Raw genomic sequence first — 18,010 nt, forward strand, 5'->3', positions numbered from 1 at the left:
CATCCTGTACATCACACGTTGGCATATAGAAACTTGGCAGGCCACATAGTGCAAGCTGGACAGGGAGCTGTTGTCATCGTTCACTATCAGCCAGTTTGTAAATCAAACTCTCGCTGAAGCTGACTGATAGAAGAGATAGGACATCAGTCCACCAAGAAAAGCTTTCAGTGTGTACTCTTCTGTCATTAGAGACATGTTGTCAAGTTCTGATGAAACTACACCTAAAGCTACATCTGCACTTATCTCTTCACTGGCCTCTTACAGCTCAACTACAACACATCAGAATCAACTGCCTTGCCCTCTTCAGATGATGCTGATTGGTCCAGTCACTCTCCAAGTGCAAACAAGCATTTCAGCTTGAAGTTTTGCAAGGTGGTAGTGATGGTAATTCCAGCTCTTTTAAGTGATCTGGATCGTTTGGCTCAGCTCAGCAAGAAGTGCCAGCTCTTTTAGCTCCTAAATGGCTCTTCATCTGGACATCAGTGATATTTATGATGGTGTTTTACTTCAATCATGCTAATTTTTTTTTATTCTTCAAAGTATACTGTCTCCACAAAACAACCTGTGGTCAGATCAAACCTGGTCCCTTGCTTAGCCGTATGACACCTGATATAAAACATGAATGCTACACCATCAAGCATGAGTCCTTAATGTGTGGTGTGCCTATGGTACAGTAGTGTGGAAAAAGATCGTCCCTACTTATCAATCAGTCAAAACACGGACACACAAAATATCCATCCTTTCTCCACACCATCTCCTGTCTGAGGTTGTAAGGGGCTGGAACCTACCCCAGCTGCCATTAGGCAAGAGGCGGGGCACACCCTGCCAGTCAATTGCAGGGCTGACATATAGAGACAAACAACCAGGCACTCCCACACTCACACCTACAGTCAATTTAGAGTCACCAGTTGAACTAATGAGCATGTCTTTTGTGGTGGGAGGAAGCCTGAGTATCCGGAGAGAAACCCACACATGCATGAGGAGAACATGCAAACTCTACACAAAAAAGGCCCCAATCAGGAAATAAACCAGGAACCAGGAACTCTGAGGTGACAACGCCTACAGCTGCACCACCATAGAGCCCCACAAAAAACATGTAATAATAATAGTTATAACCGAGGCTTCAAGCAGCACTGAATGGGCCCTTGCACGTTCCCACATTTCTGGGTCTGGTGCACGTTGGACTTGTGGCACATCTGCTAAATCTGATGCTCAATTTTGCTAACCTTGCAAAGCAGATGTGACAGGACCAATCAGCAATGAGGGGCAGTACTTTCGGGCTCAGCGAAGATGTGACGTATGCAAGCAGCAACATGAGGCCGGTGCAATTATGGCGGAAGACATTAGCTTGGATGCTCCTAAAACGTAAGTTTCATCATAACTTGACGACATTTCTTGGTTAAAAGAATATCAAAGAACAGCATTGAGTTGTGTTCTTTTCAAAAACCAACAAAAGTCATGTACTGACATGTCTACAGTCGCCATGGTTCGGGTTATGCAGTTCTATGGAGTTTATTCCCTCGGTGGGGGCGCAGCTTGTTAGCGGCTACGACGTCACGTGTTTTGTTGCTCTGATTGGCCCGTAAAGATGTGACGGACAGAACATTCATCCAATCACCCTCTGAGTTTTTTCAAATGCTCTGCCCTTTCCCAAACGCTCTGTATGAGTGGTTTTCCAGATCTGACGTGCCAAGTTACAATCTTGCAGGAACTACCTGTAATTTGAGAAAAAAACAGTTTTTGTGCCATTTTGAGATTTCAAAGTTTGACAAGTGTCCATGGCTGCACCCTTTGGGTTCTGTACATGATTTTGATGGCTCTTCTTACTTTTCACCAAAGATGGTGTGGATTGAATACGCTCTATGATCAGAAGGGCGTGACATATTTCAAGTGGAAAATAAGGCAGCTTTACAATTTCCACCCAACAATACGTGCTAAGCCAAAACGGAATCTAAACTGTCTTACACTGCGTTTATTCATCAGGGTTTTTTGTTTGTTTGTTTTGATTGTTGATTGTGTTTACTCTTTATCATAATGGAATCCAAACGTGCTAAAATTATTTTTCAAAAACAGGTTAATAGCACTTTGGGACGTTATTGTTGATTGCTGCAATGTACATCTTCATTTAACTCATCACTGACAGTCAGCTTGGGTAACTCATGCAAACAGCAAATAAACCGCAATGAATCTACCGTCATACACTGTTCTCTCCTGCGTTTAATCTCCCGACCGGAAGTTTGGGAGCTGACTTATGCCAAATGTGAAAGTGATGCAGGCGTAGAGCGAGTGTGACCAATTTTGTCACAAACAATTAAAAATGGTGCACTTCCAGTTGACAGGAAGTTGGTCCTTGCATGATATACGTATATGCCTACCAGATTTCAAAGTCAAAGTTTGAATGTGGTTCAGGGGCAGATTTTTTTTAATGTTGTAATGAGTTCCATTGAGCCAATAGTCCATGCCCACCAACTAAAGCCATATCATTCTTCTCAGGTTCTCACAGGGAATTTTTCCACCAAATTTTATGGCTGTACATGCATGTTAACTACCTTACAAAACTACTTCCTGTTTCATGGTGAACACAATATCTCCTAGACCACACCCTTCCATGTAGGCTTTTGACTTGCAAATATTTGTATGGTCAATGTCTTGGGATGCCCCTGGGCAATTTTTGAATGTGCAGAGTTGAAAGACTTTCAAGATATGTAAAGGCCACTAAATTTGAAAACTTGCACAGAATAAAATAGTGAATAATCCTAACAGTCTCTTTGTATGTGTATGGATGTTGCATGGGTGGGATTAGCAAATACTGTTAGCCAATGTCTATAGCAGCCTCTGCCATATGTGTATGAATAAGGTGTGAATGGGTAGGTGTGGTCTGTGGTGTAAAAGCTTTGAGTAGTCAGGTGCTCTCTGCATGGTCCCCGTTGCCCTTCAGCTTTCCTATCTAAATAAAGGCACAAAGCCCCCAGAATAATCTTCCTAAGAAGTAAGTGGTATCCTGAAATTATTTTCTTTATTTTTTTGTATGAAAAGTAATTTATTATAATGTTTGTCAGGGTTACAAGCAACAGCTGTAAATCGTGTTAATAAAGCACAGCTATGCTGGGTAGCCAGAAGATATATCAACTTCCATTTTCCTGGAATCATGTAACTAAATACATTAGAGCAGTAACAGGCAAGAGAAAGTTTGTGAGGCGTTGAGTAGTGTGTTATCTTTAGCTGCCGGATGCTTTATCAGGTCGAGTTAAAGGGGGTGGAGGGAGTCAAAGCAAGACTGTGATACAGTAAGAGCAGATATTTACACACTGGAGAAAAAGAGTGAAAAAAGTAACTTAAGTTCTACGAGTGTGTGCTGTGCCCTCTAATGGGATTTTCCACCCTGACAAGGCTTCAGCATAGAAAGGATACAGAACTTCACAGCAGACAAAACAGGCACAGAGCTCGCTGCTTCCAAATGACACAGAAGACTTTTCAAGACTTTTATATGCACAGAACTGCTCTCTAGGAGTTAAGCACAGCCTGGCACCATTGAAGACAGGTTCTGACTACCAGGTATATGATGTATGGAGATAAAAGGTCTCTTTCCTGTAGGTGGAGACAGGAAACAGCTTGGAGGTAGGGAGTCTGAGAGTAATGACAATGTGGCCTCCTCAAACAGTTGCAGGTGGATTCTTGTGTGTTATTCAACTGTTTTGTTCCACTTATTCTTAGTGCTGTCACTGCTGAACCACAGCAGGGATGCTTCTCTACAAAGGTGAAATTACACAAATAGTTGTAATTTTGGAGAGGTTTGTGTAGAACACGCCTCAACTCTAAATATATCTTTACCCAGGAGGCATTGGATTAATGTTGCTTGTTTCTGAGAGGAGCTCTGCAAAAGGTAGATTTCACTTCTTAACTGGTTGCTCTGCTTTAATTCTTACATCAGTGCAGCTTTTCCAGAGGCAGCCTCTGACATTTCCTCCAACTCATTCTGTATTCTTCCCTTAGAGTTGCTGGCGAACTGAATAAATCTGCCCTCCTTGGCTTTGCTCTATTTACATCCTGCATTACTTAACGACCAACTTTTGGCCATTTAGCTCATAATGGAAATGGGGAATGAAATGTACCCCACCTCACAATTCCAATGAGAAAATGTGAATGTCTAGAATCTCTCAGGTCTCATGCCGTATGATATCAATGAGCAAGTTGCCTACAGTCAGTTTGCCTGCTAATTACCAGGATAGTTCACAGAGTGGTTGCCCGTCCTTTATGTTCCTCCCACACACCAGGATTCTCTGCACTGATTGTATGAATTGCACTGTAGTATTTACTTTTTCAAAATGAAGCAGCTTAGGTTATCTTACATCTTACATGGCTTAGTAAGGCCATTAAACAGAGGTACATAATAGTCACTGTTTCTAGGTGAAGCCATGATTTGTTGTCTTTCCCCAAGAATAGAGACTTTAAAACCTGGCTTAAAGATTTAATACATAAATTGTCAACTGTATCGCATCCGTCAAGTCTGGTGTCACAAACTTGATAGTGTCCCAATCTCAATAAGCTCCCTGTCAGCACAGTGCTGTGAAAAAAGTACCAGCCTTCTTCCTGATTTCTTATGTTTTTTGGCAAATTTGTCACGCTCAAACATTTTACATCATCAAACAAATTTTAATATTAAAACAAAGATAACTAAAGTAAATATGAAATGCAGATTTTCAAGGATGATTTCATTTGTAAGGGACAAAGGCCATCAGAACCTACCTGACCCTATGAATCATTAACTGTGATTAAGCACATTTTTTGGAAAGCTGAGTTCTCGTTCACTATCCAGCCCCAGGCCTGATTACTGCCAGAGCAGCTGAATACAGAAACCCCTTAAATAGAACCCGTCTGGCAAAGTGAAGTAGACGACAAGAACTCATAAAGCAACACATTATGCCGCGTTCTAAATAAATTGAATAAGAGATGAGAAACAAAGTCAGTGACAGTCTGGAAAGGGTTACAAATTCATTTCTAAGGCTTAGTGAGAGCCATTATCCACAAATGGAGAAAACTTGCCACAGTGGTGAACCTTCCCAGGAGAGACCGGCCTACCAACTGTAACTATAAGAGCGCATTGACGACTCATCCAGGAGGTCACCAGAGAACCAAGAAAATCGTGACACCTGTAGGCCTCACTTGACTCAGTTAAAGTCAGTGTTCATGATTCAGCAATAAGAAAGAGACTGGGAACAAATGGCATCTATGGGAAAGTTCCAAGGCCAAAACCACAGCTGACCAAAAAGAATGCAAAGGCTCATCTCAAATTTGCCAAAAAACATCTTGGTGATCTCCAGGATTTTTGGGAAAATATTCTGTGGATTAAGACAAACGTTTGAACTTATTGGAAGGTGTGTGTCCTGTTACAGCTGACGTAAAACTGACACATGGTGGTAGTGTGATGGTCAGGGGCTGTTTTGCTGCTTCGGGGACCTCGACTGCTTGCTGTAATTGATGGAACCATGAATTCTGCTCTCTAAATTCAGAAGAAGTGACCATCAGCTCAGGTGCAGTGGCCTGGTCAAAATCTGGACTTAAATCTGATTTAGATGTTGTGGCATGACCTTAAACAGGCTGTTCATGCTCCAATGTGGCCGAATTAAAACAATTCTGCAAAGAAGAATGGGACAAAATTCCTACAATGATGCAAAAGACTCATTGCTTGCAGTTGTTGCCTCGAAGTGTGGCATAACCACTTATTAGGTTTAGGGGCAAATTGTTTTTTTTTTTACACAGAGCTGGGTAGGTTTGGATGGCTTTTTCCCCCACGTTTTACATGTACTCAGATTATCATTGATATTTGTTTGATTATCTGAAACATTTAAGAGTGACAAATATTAAAAAACAAGACATCAGGAAGGGGTAAAATACTTTTTCATGGCATTATATATGGACAGAATAGGTGAGTACCAGCAGAGCAAAAAAGTATGTAAATGGATAAAGAAAGAAAGAAAACTTGTACAAACAATGCTGGAAAGATATCCATGTTCTCTTCTTTTTGTCTGAGTAGGGATGGCTTTGCAAAGCAGCAAGGCTTACGAATGGCTAGGCACAATGAGGATAATAAGGCTTTGTCACGCATCATCAACAAGAACCAATAGATGACCTGGACTTTATTTATGCAAATGATGTTTTTCAGCCATGTACTCGGTAATAGCTCTGGTGGAAGACAAAACTGGTGCTGCTGAGAGTTTTCCAGCAAGGTGAGGTCTTTAGTCTTAAATCTGAAAATCTCAAGTGTGTCTCTTGAGCTTGACTCCCTGCATGTAGTACATGCTTACTTGCACGTCTGTTGACAGCTGTTTTTGGACTGGGTTTGACAAATGCCAAAAAAACCCTCAACCCTTTCTCAATGCTTAGAGCCATGTAAAAGGAAAAGGGGCATTTTTGATACCTCTACAACCTGGAAAGACTCACTGCAAATCCTTCTGCCCTGTGTCAGCATCACACCAAAACAAAGTCTTTACATCCTGTCTTCCTTAAAAGCATCTTTTTGAGCATTAACCATCTTGTAACACAATCCTTTTTCTTCGCCTGAGCCTCAGTCATACCTTCAGTGTCCCTCTTTAATGGGGTTTGAGAGGCTTACTGATGCTAACATGCTGACGTCCAACAAAGTTTCTCACTCAGCAGGAATATTCTTTGTGTGTAGGGAAAAGCTCTAAATATTCTTTTTTAAATGTTCTGTATTTACTTCAGACTTTGCACTTTTTTTTACAGTGCAAGCAAAAAATGGACATAAAGGGCTTTATTTTGGCAATCCAATATGGATGGTCTAAAGTGTGTGAAGCAAAGTGATTCTGGGTACCACATTTTGCTAGTTAACAAGCAGACAGTCTGGGTACAAAGTGTAGCTAGAGATGCAAAGAGGCTGGATTAAGTTTTGCCAGCTCATCTGAATGGTAAATGGACTTGAGCTTTTAGAGCCCTCTTCTAGTCATCTGACAACTCAAAGTGCTTCTTACACTAACCTATTCACACCACATCACCACACTGATGGCACAGGATGCTAAGCAGTGTTTCCCCTGCTATTCTTTTGGAGTGGCAGCCTGCACCCCAACGTGACCTTCAGCCACTCTAATGAGCACACAAACTTTTCACTGTAGCTTTATCATTTTCTCATTTTACTGAGCTCATCTGTTGTCTCTGCTCTGCTCGTATGTTCCTACTGAGTCCTTGCTCATCAGTCACATTGACTGACACATTTCCTTAATGGTTTGCCTCTGACTCAGTGCCAGGATGGGAATTTTGGCTGAGCCTTTTACATAATGCAGTAACGACTGTTCCCTCACCTTATCCCATATTCTTTTGGCTTCTTTTAAAGGTTTTTTTCCAATACCTACGCTGCTGAAACAGCTTTTTTTCACCTGCCAACTTTTAATATTTACATAGACCCTGCAAGTAAAGCACACTGTCCTTTACTGCACTCAAGGTGCAAAAATGGTTTGGATGGTGTAGAGTGTCAAACTCAAGGTATTATTACTGACCCTCCGGTATGAGGCCTGCAGATTTTTTTCATTATAAAATTTAAACTAGATGATTTAAAAATCCTTCTTTAGTCATAGTAATTTGAAAAGTAAAGAGTACGACTACTTTAATAAAATGACAGGAATATGGGAAAATAAATTAATTTGTGTTTTCGTTTAATATTTTCAATTTTGCATCACGCAATTGTGACTTCCCATATTTTGACCTTTTAGACTCACAATTTAAAATTTTAACTCATATTTTGATTTTACATTTTTTCTTCATAATTTAACCATTAAAACCCATGATTTGACTTTGTATCTCATATGTTTGCAGCGTTGAGGAGGAGATCATTCTGGTGAGAAGTCATGGTACACCAGAAAAAGTCCCTTTGTGCCAAGGGGTAAAATATGAAAGTGGCGGCACTTCACACTGGTGCATACTGGCCCATTTAAAGCACTGATAGGGAGGGAGGGATTTTCAGTGGGCTGAATGCTTTCTCAATAAGCTTGTCTTATTGAGGAAGGAAATGTTGTCATACATCTTTGAGAAGTTGTCTGACTTTTACCTGGAAGAAATGTATGTCACTGTCTTACTGACACACGAAGTAACAACCAGTCTGTAGTTAATAGTCAGGATGGGCTAACTGGGTGCCCACAGGGATGGCCAAAGGATCATCCTTTATTCAACCTTACTGTCTCCACCATTCATATCTGCTTCCAAAGCATTTCAGATATGTCACGATAGGATTTAGTCATAATTTTTATGGTAAATGTACTTAAAGAATAATATAGTATATAAAACCGTCTTTATTTTGCATATTTAAAAAAAATTCCCCTCTAACTGCAAGTGTCCATCAGTATCTACCACTGAGACACAGCCACCCCACTGTGTCCTCTCTGCTTCCTGCTCCCCCACACAGGCTGTACTGCATGACACATGTTGGTGGTGACTTGGAGTTAAATGTACTGAAGCCTTCCAGCAACATCAGAAACAATCAGTGCCTTCCCATATTAGAAGAGACGTTGACATTTAGGCAAGAGACACAGAGGCACATTCTCATTATGATAATCAATATTTCCAGACAGAGGGATCGAATAGGGCCTTGTGTTAGTTAATGCTCTATGTACTTAACATCAAATAAAGACAGGCTGTAAACATGTTTAACTTATTATCACTGCTGGAGTCCATGGCTATACTCTCTACCAAGTGTGTAATGCTATCGGACAGTCTGATTGAATATCTAAAGCATGATTGTTGTGGCTGTCATGCATATAGAAGTTACAATAAATCTCAGCCTTTGCTGCCTGAGAGCATGTGGGCCTGCATGTGTTTGTGTTTATTAGACAAAATGTGCATCAAAGTGAAACACATGATTGAGAGCTTGGAGTTGATCACAAGATGAAGTTATTTTGTAGCTGGAGCAGAAATCTCTCTGAGGTGAGGGGGGCATCTCAGAGGTAGGTGGAGTATTTCCTTGTAGTGTGACATCACCAACAGGTATACACATGAAAACAGACAAGAGAAACTAAAGTTTATTGTTTCCTATCCCTCTGTCCCATTAAAAATTTAAGGATAACTGAACCCCAGAGTTCTGAATGAGGTGCATCTACCCTGGATTTTCAAAAAGTGTCTTCATAGAACAGCAGTGTGTCAACATGGAGTGGTCTGGGGGATAGGACACACGCCCAACTCCAGCAGCAGTCGCATGTGAAACACACAAGTAATTAGCAGGTATAGTAAGGCTATGTAGCCATGATTGAATCAAGAAGCAGAAAAGACACTTTTAATAGAAATGTGGTTTGAAGAGGAGAACTTCTCTCCTCCAGAGTCTCCTGTAGGCCACGACCTTAGCAGTTCAGAGGCCTATCAGCTAGAGCCATTAGCATAAGTAGCTAGTGATATAGCTGATGCTGAGGGCATGATGGGGTAGGGGAGGATGGGGAACCCCTCTTAATAATAAACGATGTTAATGAGATGAACAGTCTGGTTCCAGTGGAAATAAAAATCTTTTTACTTTCTCCATAGCAGATTTGCTTTTTAACCATAACTAGGGGTAGGCTGGTTATTGGCCTAACCGATTATTAAGGCTGATATCTGGTATTTTGCCGATTATCGGCGTCAGCATTTTATCTTACTGATGATCATTAAAAATTATTATTAGGTTAAGCTAGCTTACAAGCATTTTATATTAAGCTAATATTTCATGCTGTATTTTTATTCTGTGTAGGATCGAATAGATTGAGTAGATAAATTATAGATTTTCAGTAAGAAAAAGAGCCACGAATAAACCTGAAGGGAACCTCTCCACTGCGTGAATGCACCTGGAGACGTTTAGATCGATGCACGGGTTCCTGGGGGGCAGGTAACGCTGCAGATGAGCAGCGCTCTGAACATCTGTGGAAATATTATGCAGAACTATGCATAACAAATCTGAAGAGGCGGTCAGTAAGAGCACTGAACTTAAAGACACTTTTACATGCTTTTATGTCCTCATGCCTAGATTACTGTAACAGCCTTTTTACTTGCCTGAGCCAAAAAGATATTTACCGCCCGCAGTTGGTTCAAAACTCAGCGGCCAGGCTTTTAACTAATACTAGAAGATCCGAGCACATCAATTTTATCTTCTCTACACTGGCTCCCAGTATGTTTCAGAATTGGTTTTAAGATTTTACTGATAACTTTTAAAGCTTTTAATCACATGGCTCTGACCTACATTTTAGATCTTTTAACCCCTTACAAGCCAGCACGTTCCCTGAGATCCTCAGGCAGGGGTCTTTTAGTTGTCCCAGGGGCCCGACTGGAGGAGTCAGGGCTTTTTCAGTCAGGGCCCCGGGCCTCTGGAACTCCCTGCCTGAGGATATCAGATAGGCGGAGTCAGTGACTTCTTTTAAGCCTCTTCTTAAGACATGCATTGGATTTTCTTCTTCTTGTGATGCACTTTGTAACTCTGTTTTGAAAAGTGCTCTATAAATAAAGATTATTATTATTATTATTATTTATTATTATTTTTTTTTTTTTTGAGACTGTTTTGTTTGCTGCTGGAGTGTTTGTTGCCACTCTTGCGCCGGCTCAGGCATGCACTAACTTTTATATATGGACACTGGCAGCATGAATCTTTACATCTAACAACTGTTTTGATCGATGTGTTTATGTACTGATGACTGTAAAGTGTGCTCTTGATGATCTTTGGCACATGTTGGCGTGTGGCGATGTCTGTGTGAGTTTGATTAGTTGGTTGATTGATTGAATGCTGTTTTGTTTGGCCTCACCTTGGATGAGCAGTGTGTTTTAAAGGGTTGACAGCGTAGATTAGGAATGGGATAGACAATAGAGCACAGACATCATGTCTGAGTAAAACCAAGTCATATTCCCTGCACTTTGTTAGTGAAATACAAGTGTTAACGTTGGTGTCTATTGGCCAACTAATTAAGGATTATTTTAAATCAGCTATAATCAGCCTATTTAACAGCCAGCAGCTTAAACAGTTTGGCCCTAGTGCTAATGTTGGCATTAGTTTTCTTTGTGCGAATATGCACTGTGGGTGGTGGATTTAAGGTGTCATGTATGGTAATTGGGAAATGGGAGCGACACGAGGGCCACATGGAAAGGCACTTTACGGTGTGAAATTAAGACGTCAAGCTTTAAGAACTTGGAGGAGTGGCTTTCTTTCATAGAGATCTTTGGGAATTGCCCCTTACGTTTCTGAAGATACAGAAATGGATGCATTTGCCATGTTATGTGTTATGCTTCCGCCTGTGCCCAGCAATGAAACCATTTATTCTTCCTGTGGGGCTACTTCCAGGAAATTGGAAACTGATGCAAGATGCCCGGTGGATTTGGTGGTTAAAAGGAGGATTAAAAGACTTCTCAAATAGACTCTAATGTTTGCTGAATAAATATGACTTAAAGTCCAAGGCTCATATTTTGTCCCTCAGCTGTAATGCAGTCCATGATGATCACTGTTCTTTTTTTTCTGCTGTCTTTTTCCGAGTACCACACCAAACGAAATGATCACACAGCAGGGAACGACAAAGGTGCTGCTCAGGAGAAGCTTCCCACCATGCTCATCTCATCTTTTTCTCTTTCTACAGATTGGGAAACAGGAAAGGTGCAAAATCGGATTCCATACATTTGTGATTGGATGTGAGACTACTTTGACCCAACAAAATTGAAGATGATGTTGCTATGGAAACTGCTGGTGCTGCAGTCACTTATGGGGTGCCTTGCAGGTAAAGTGTCTTATTAAGAACTTTTGATGCATGCCAAAGCTGCTTTGTGAAGTCTGAGGCCTTATTCATATGTATTTGGGGCAGGTGACAGTATGAAAGCCTGGTTTAGAGAGGAGCAACCTCGACTAGATAAGCCATTAACAAACATGTTCTGTTCCACTGATGTTAAATAATGAGAATGTAGCAATTTATTCAACAAGGCACTTATTGTTAAAGGAAGCCAATTGCTGATAAATACTTCAAATCCCTGGCAACCTTCCGTTTTGGCCTTAGCGTAGTTTATGGCACTTGGAAAAGGTTAGTGGCATCGGCATGAATTTGAATGAGAGAGTATCACATCAAAGCGAGGATAAAATTATTCACTTTTACAACATTTCACAGATCACAAATATCAAAGTTCAATGTTTAAATCTGTCATGCAATAATATACTGCATATATTTTAGCAACGTCAGTAACACTCCAACTTTACAATGACTGTTGCCTTAGACTTGTATTATAAACAGGAGCTGATTACAAATGAGTAGATTAATATTCTAGGAACTTAAATAATATATTAATCATACAGTATGCACCCTTTTCAAAGGCTCTTGTTGGCAAAGGCACAGACACTTAGAAATATTGCTGCTAAAGAGAAATGTTTTTATCAGGTGGTCTTTCTTTAAGCTTTAAGTCTTATTCACTGAAAACCCCAACAGAAAGCTTTAAGAAAGCAAATATCAGTAATATTTAGACTTTAAACTGATTGGTTAGTCTCCCATCATTATTTTACATGTATTTTAAAATGCCAGTGTTCTTAAATGTATAAAGCTGCTGTGATATCTTTTACTTGAAGTTGCAAATTCAATCTAACTATAATAATCCAACTGTCCACCTATTATCCTGAGACTCTGCATGAACATACACTGCCTGGCCAAACAAAAAGTTGCCACCTGGATTTAACTAAGCAAATAGGTATGAGCCTCCTATTGGATAATTTCTGCATGGGCGATTATCTTTCAGCTGGCAATAAGTTATTTAACCCCAGCTGATGCAATGAGTAACTTCTCATTTCTTAAACAATGGATTTTTTCTTCCCTAACGGCACGGGCATGTTCCAAGATGCCAATGCCAGGATTCATTGGGCTCAAATTGTGAAAGAGTGGTTCAGGGAGCATGAGACATCATTTTCACATATGGATTGGCCACCACAGAGTCCAGACCTTAACCCCATTGAGAATCTTTGGGATGTGCTGGAGAAGGCTTTGCGCAGTGGTCAGACTCTCCCATCATCAATATTAAAATTAATGCAACACTGGGTGGAAATAAATCTTGTGACATTGCAGAAACTTGTCAAAACAATGCCACAGCGAATGCGTGCTGCAATCAAAGCTAAAGGCGGTCCGACGAAATATTAGAGTGTGTGACCTTTTTTGGGTGGCAACGTTTTGTTTTGGCCAGGCAGTGTATTTTGGCTCTCATGCAACATACAAATAATCCTGTGATTATAAAATGAGATGTTTGTCTGGTATTTCAAAAAATTTGAATAATTGCCTATCAATGTTTGGCGAACTTTGAATCATTTATGCACTATCATGGGGATTTGTGGAATATATATATATATATATATATATATATATACAGTGCTTAACAAATTTATTAGACCACCCTAACCCTAACCAAAGTAAGGTTTATGCCACAGCTGCCCTTAATTAACAGCATTGGTAATTACCAAAATCATATTTTATGTTTCTGCAATGGTTAATACACCAATATGTAGAAGCTCTTTAACCAAAATTATATGTTTAATGCTAAAATATAATAATTATTGTTATGCATGAGTTTTCAAATTTACTGATTTACAAAAAAACTGAAAAAATAGTAAAGCACATTAATATTTCTTGATAAATATGTCAAATTATAGTTATTTACTTGCATTCCTGAACAGAAAAAAATAGTTTCAGTGCTTGAATTTTATGCTTGATTCATTTCTGACTTCTCAGAGAAACCCAGTGAGCCGGCTCAAATTTGGGGGAATTCAGTGGAGAGTTCACTGAAAATGAAAGAGTCCGCATTAAAGCACTTCATGATGCTGGATGGTCTGTGAGACAAACATGACAGGTGTATTGTTTGTCTTGGAGGAGCCATCTTTAGCACTTAAACATATTCAGCACATTCTTTGTGAAAATGACTGCTGACAAACAATGTTTTTTTGTTTTGTTTTGTTTTGTGTTGATAAATCTATTGTCCTTATATGCAGACATCATTTTTGGTGAAAACTACTTCCTGTTCAAAGGCGAGGCTTTGGTTTTTTACTTAATAAGTCCCACTTATCCCAAATAATTGGGAGAAAATTAAAAAATGCATTCCAAACAAAAGGGCCTCAATTTGGTGTATAAAACATATGCTTAACACCTATTTTTCAAGATAAAAGGTAGGCTTCCTCCTTTATGTATAGATAAAGTTTACCTGAATTAGGCATACATGAGATTATTGGCCGGATATTGGTATAAGCACGTTAGCTTAAAAGGGCAATTATTGGTATCGGCAGTTATCCGAATTTCTGTTGATAATTAAAACGGTTATTTTGACAGTGTATATCAGCATTTATCAAATGGAAATTTTAACTATTTATACTAATAAGTTTGTAAAGATTTAGGCTGGACCAACAAGTGTGTTTTAAGTTTTCAAGTTTGTTTCTTTGTTCATCCCTGTACATTAAAATGTGTTCAACAGACTGTTGAAAACACAGTTTTAGGTCTGAAATACATATTTGACTATCAGTATCAATATCAGTATCAGCAAAAAATGAATCCGGCACAATATATGGCACATCGGATATCGTCAAAATATCCAATATCATGCATCCCTACTTGTTTGTTGTACATTGTAGTTAGCCACTTTGCTACAGCAAACATGCTGGGGTACGGGGTGAAATGGAGCAGGCTTGTGACTGCACTTTTGAGTAGCTTTTCTCCCTCAGTAGGACATAATAAATAAAACAATGAAAAATAAGTAAATAAATGTTGTGGGGTGCTGTTGTGATTGAAAAGACCCCTTCATTAAAGACGACAACCAACCAGCTGACACAGGGAGCAAGACTCTTGGGCTATTATCACTGTTACTGTAGAATGATGAGGGTATCGCTAGGAAACACGTGGCAAGAAAAAGTAAAAAGAGGGGCAAAAGTGCATAAAAATTGTATGCTGAAGACTTAACACTAAACACAAAAACACAAAAGAAATCATCACACAGGAAGACACTTTAACCCCAAAATCTCTGAGAGACCACAGAAACAGACTTTGTCCTGTCTATATGCCTGAAATTGCTAAGCTTAAATCGTGAAGTTTAAAATTATGTAGCACATCTGAGTAAATCTGGTGTAAAGCATATAATTTTTAAAGTACTAGTGTTATCAAAAAGAAGTCATTTTAGCAGTTCCAAGGTCTTTCTTAAGTCTGCCATTTAAATAGATTATGAGCTACAGTCAAGTCTTTGTATCTCAAATCACTTTGGTAAATTTATTAAAATGGATTTTACATGCAGAGATGATTCAGGCTCATACATCATTTGAGGACCTGAGTGATCCCAACCAGCACATCATTTTGGTTACAGTCACATATCAGTCAATGAAAGATTGAATGAATTTGACATTTACCAAATGATTTCATAAAATCTGTTTAAAAATCTGAAAACCTTTGATCTGCTGTCAGTCACCGTTGTGTAAATAAAGCGCCGTGAAAGAATGTTTAATCTACTTTAATTTAATGACACATTAAAGGGGCAATGAGTTAGCAATAAGTCCTTTCTTGGCTTTTCAAATGCCTGTCATTAAATTACCGCGCCGTAAAGTTGAATTATAGCTTCATTATACCATGCTGCCATTTCAGCCACAGTCTCCCCGGCATTGATCACATTTTGATGGAGGACTTTAATTTGTCTCCTTTACAAATCGAGGAGGTCAACGGAGAGCATCAGCTGAATCACTCAGTATTTAATCAACAGGTTTTATGGGAATCAAGATGAAGAAAAGACTCCATTGATGAGGTCTGTGTTCTTGTGAAACCCTTGTTCTCATTACTCAGCACACATTAGGCCTGCTGTGAACCCTTGTCCTCTTCTCCAAATTAGATCATCAGATTTATTAAAGGGAAGCTTGAGCTGTATTGCATCAGCCATGTGGTTAAGCATATGCATGTCACAGCCTGTCCTATGATTAACAATCCCAAATGACTGACCCGTCTAATGTAGCTTTAGTCTACCACCAATGATCCCCTGAAAACAGCCATATTGGAATTTAGGGAAGTGTGACGGAAGAGTTAATGATAATGTATTTTAACATGCACTACTAATGTAAAGGGCATCTAATTTTCTGTAGCAGTGGTTCTCAAGGTAGAGGTCAGGACCTCCTTGGGGGTCGAGAGACTTTGAGAGGGGGTCACGAGATGCTTTGTAAAAAGCTATGAAAAACTATGAATATTTTTTAAAATGATTTCAAATTGTATATTTGATGCATTTTTATTAAAATACATACATAAAATTAATTAAATGTAAAAATTAAAAAATTAGTAATTTGGTGAAAGTTGTGTTAAAATTAAAATAGTTTTAAAAAATCAATAAAAAGCAAGAATGCACACAGATGCCCACAGATTTGACAAACCCAGAGAATAGACCCTCCCCAGTTCTGATTTATTGATGGTATCAATGCATTTGTGTTGGATCAGTAGCATTGACGCTAGTGTCCTGGCTAACAGCTCCCTCATTTTGGAGCTGAAAAGTGTGTCAAACTATTAAGGGGTTCTGATGTTAAAAGTATCTATTTGTTACACTTTTTAGCCTCTTTTCCCTCCCAGTGTTGCCACTTATTTGCCACTTTTCTTCCATTTTTATACAATTTTTACCCATTCCTGCCTCTTTTAACCAATCTTTACCACTTTACACCAATTCTGCTACTTTTTAACCCTTTTTTTAAATCAATTTCCCATTGATTTTAGCTACTTTTAACACGTTTGCCACTTCAATCCAACTTCTACCATTTTTAATCCAATTTCACCACCTTTCCTGCCAATTTCTTAATTTCTTCCACTTTTGAGCTATTTCTCGGCCTATTTTTGCCACTCGTATACTTCTTCTTCCCACTTTCCTTCCATTGTTGCCTCTTTTGATGCATTATTGCCACTATTAACCCCTTTCTTCCACTTTTCATGCCCCTTTCAACAACATTTCACTCTTTGTTCTGCCATTTTTTGCCAATTCAACCAATTTCTTAACCTGACACACCAGATGGATTTGTTTCACACATCCGTATGGTAAACCACTCAGAGACAGCGTTTGGAAAAGGGCAGAGCCTTTGAAAAAAAAAACTCAGAGGGTGATTGGGTGAACGTTCTGTCACATCTTTACGGGCCAATCAGAGCAACAAAACATGTGATGTAGCTGCTACCAAGGTGAGCCTCTACTGACTCCATAGAACTGAATAACACAAATGATGGCAACCACAGACATGTCAGTACACGACTTTTGTCATTTTTGAAAAGAAAGCAACTCGCTGCTGTTCTTTGTTTTTCTTTTAACTAAGACATGTCTTCAAGTTCTGATAAAACTGGTGCTTTAGCAGCATCCACGCTAAGCTCTTCCGCCATAACTGCACCAGTTTCTTGTTGCTGCTTGATTACGTCACGACTCCCCCGGGCTCGAAAGTACTGCCCCTCGTCACTGATTGGTCCTGTTCCTTTCTAACCGGGCCTAAATGGTTCAGACGGGAGCTTTGCAAGATAGATTTGCCATTGAGAAACACAGAAACGGGCATATCGACCTGCTTTGCAAGGTTACCCATTTCTGCCACCTTCTGCTTATTTTTCTTTGTCAGTTAACCCATTTTTGCCAGTTTAAACAAATTCTCCCTACATTTTAATCCCATTTTGCCACCTGTTCTGCCCATTTCTGCCACTTTCTAGTCAATATTGTCACTGTTAATCCCTCTTACAACTTTTTATGCCTGTTGTTGCCATTTGCATCCCATTTCGCCATCTTAAAACCATTTTAATGGTGTTTTTAGAAAAGGGATTTACATTTTTAAGATGGCTATATACTACGACACAAACGAAAAGAAAATATATCAGTGCTGTGATAAGAGTGGTTATTACTCAGGTAAAAAAATAAAATATGGTTATTGCAGCTCAATTTTACAATAGACTGTGATTTTGCAGACCTGTGCATGGCTGTGTTGTGTTCAACCACCCTCAGGACAGAGGGGCTCAGGGCAGAAAAGTTTGAGAAGCCCTGTTCTCTAATAAGCATGTAAAACTTG

At 39.4% G+C, this 18,010-nt stretch overlaps 1 protein-coding gene across 1 annotated transcript in view; it reads left to right on the forward strand.

The window, feature by feature from the left end:
• The window catches only part of LOC121507462 (contactin-4-like), a 268,675-nt gene that overhangs the window by 17,010 nt on the left and 233,655 nt on the right, over positions 1-18,010 (forward strand). Inside the window, exon 2 of the mRNA XM_041783800.1 lies at positions 11,586-11,723. Within this exon, the coding sequence (XP_041639734.1) occupies positions 11,669-11,723 (55 nt within the window). The 5' untranslated portion in view covers positions 11,586-11,668. The remainder of the gene's footprint in view (positions 1-11,585; positions 11,724-18,010) is intronic.

The sequence above is a fragment of the Cheilinus undulatus genome, linkage group 3, assembly GCF_018320785.1.
Source record: "Cheilinus undulatus linkage group 3, ASM1832078v1, whole genome shotgun sequence".
Taxonomy (NCBI): Eukaryota; Metazoa; Chordata; class Actinopteri; order Labriformes; family Labridae; genus Cheilinus; species Cheilinus undulatus.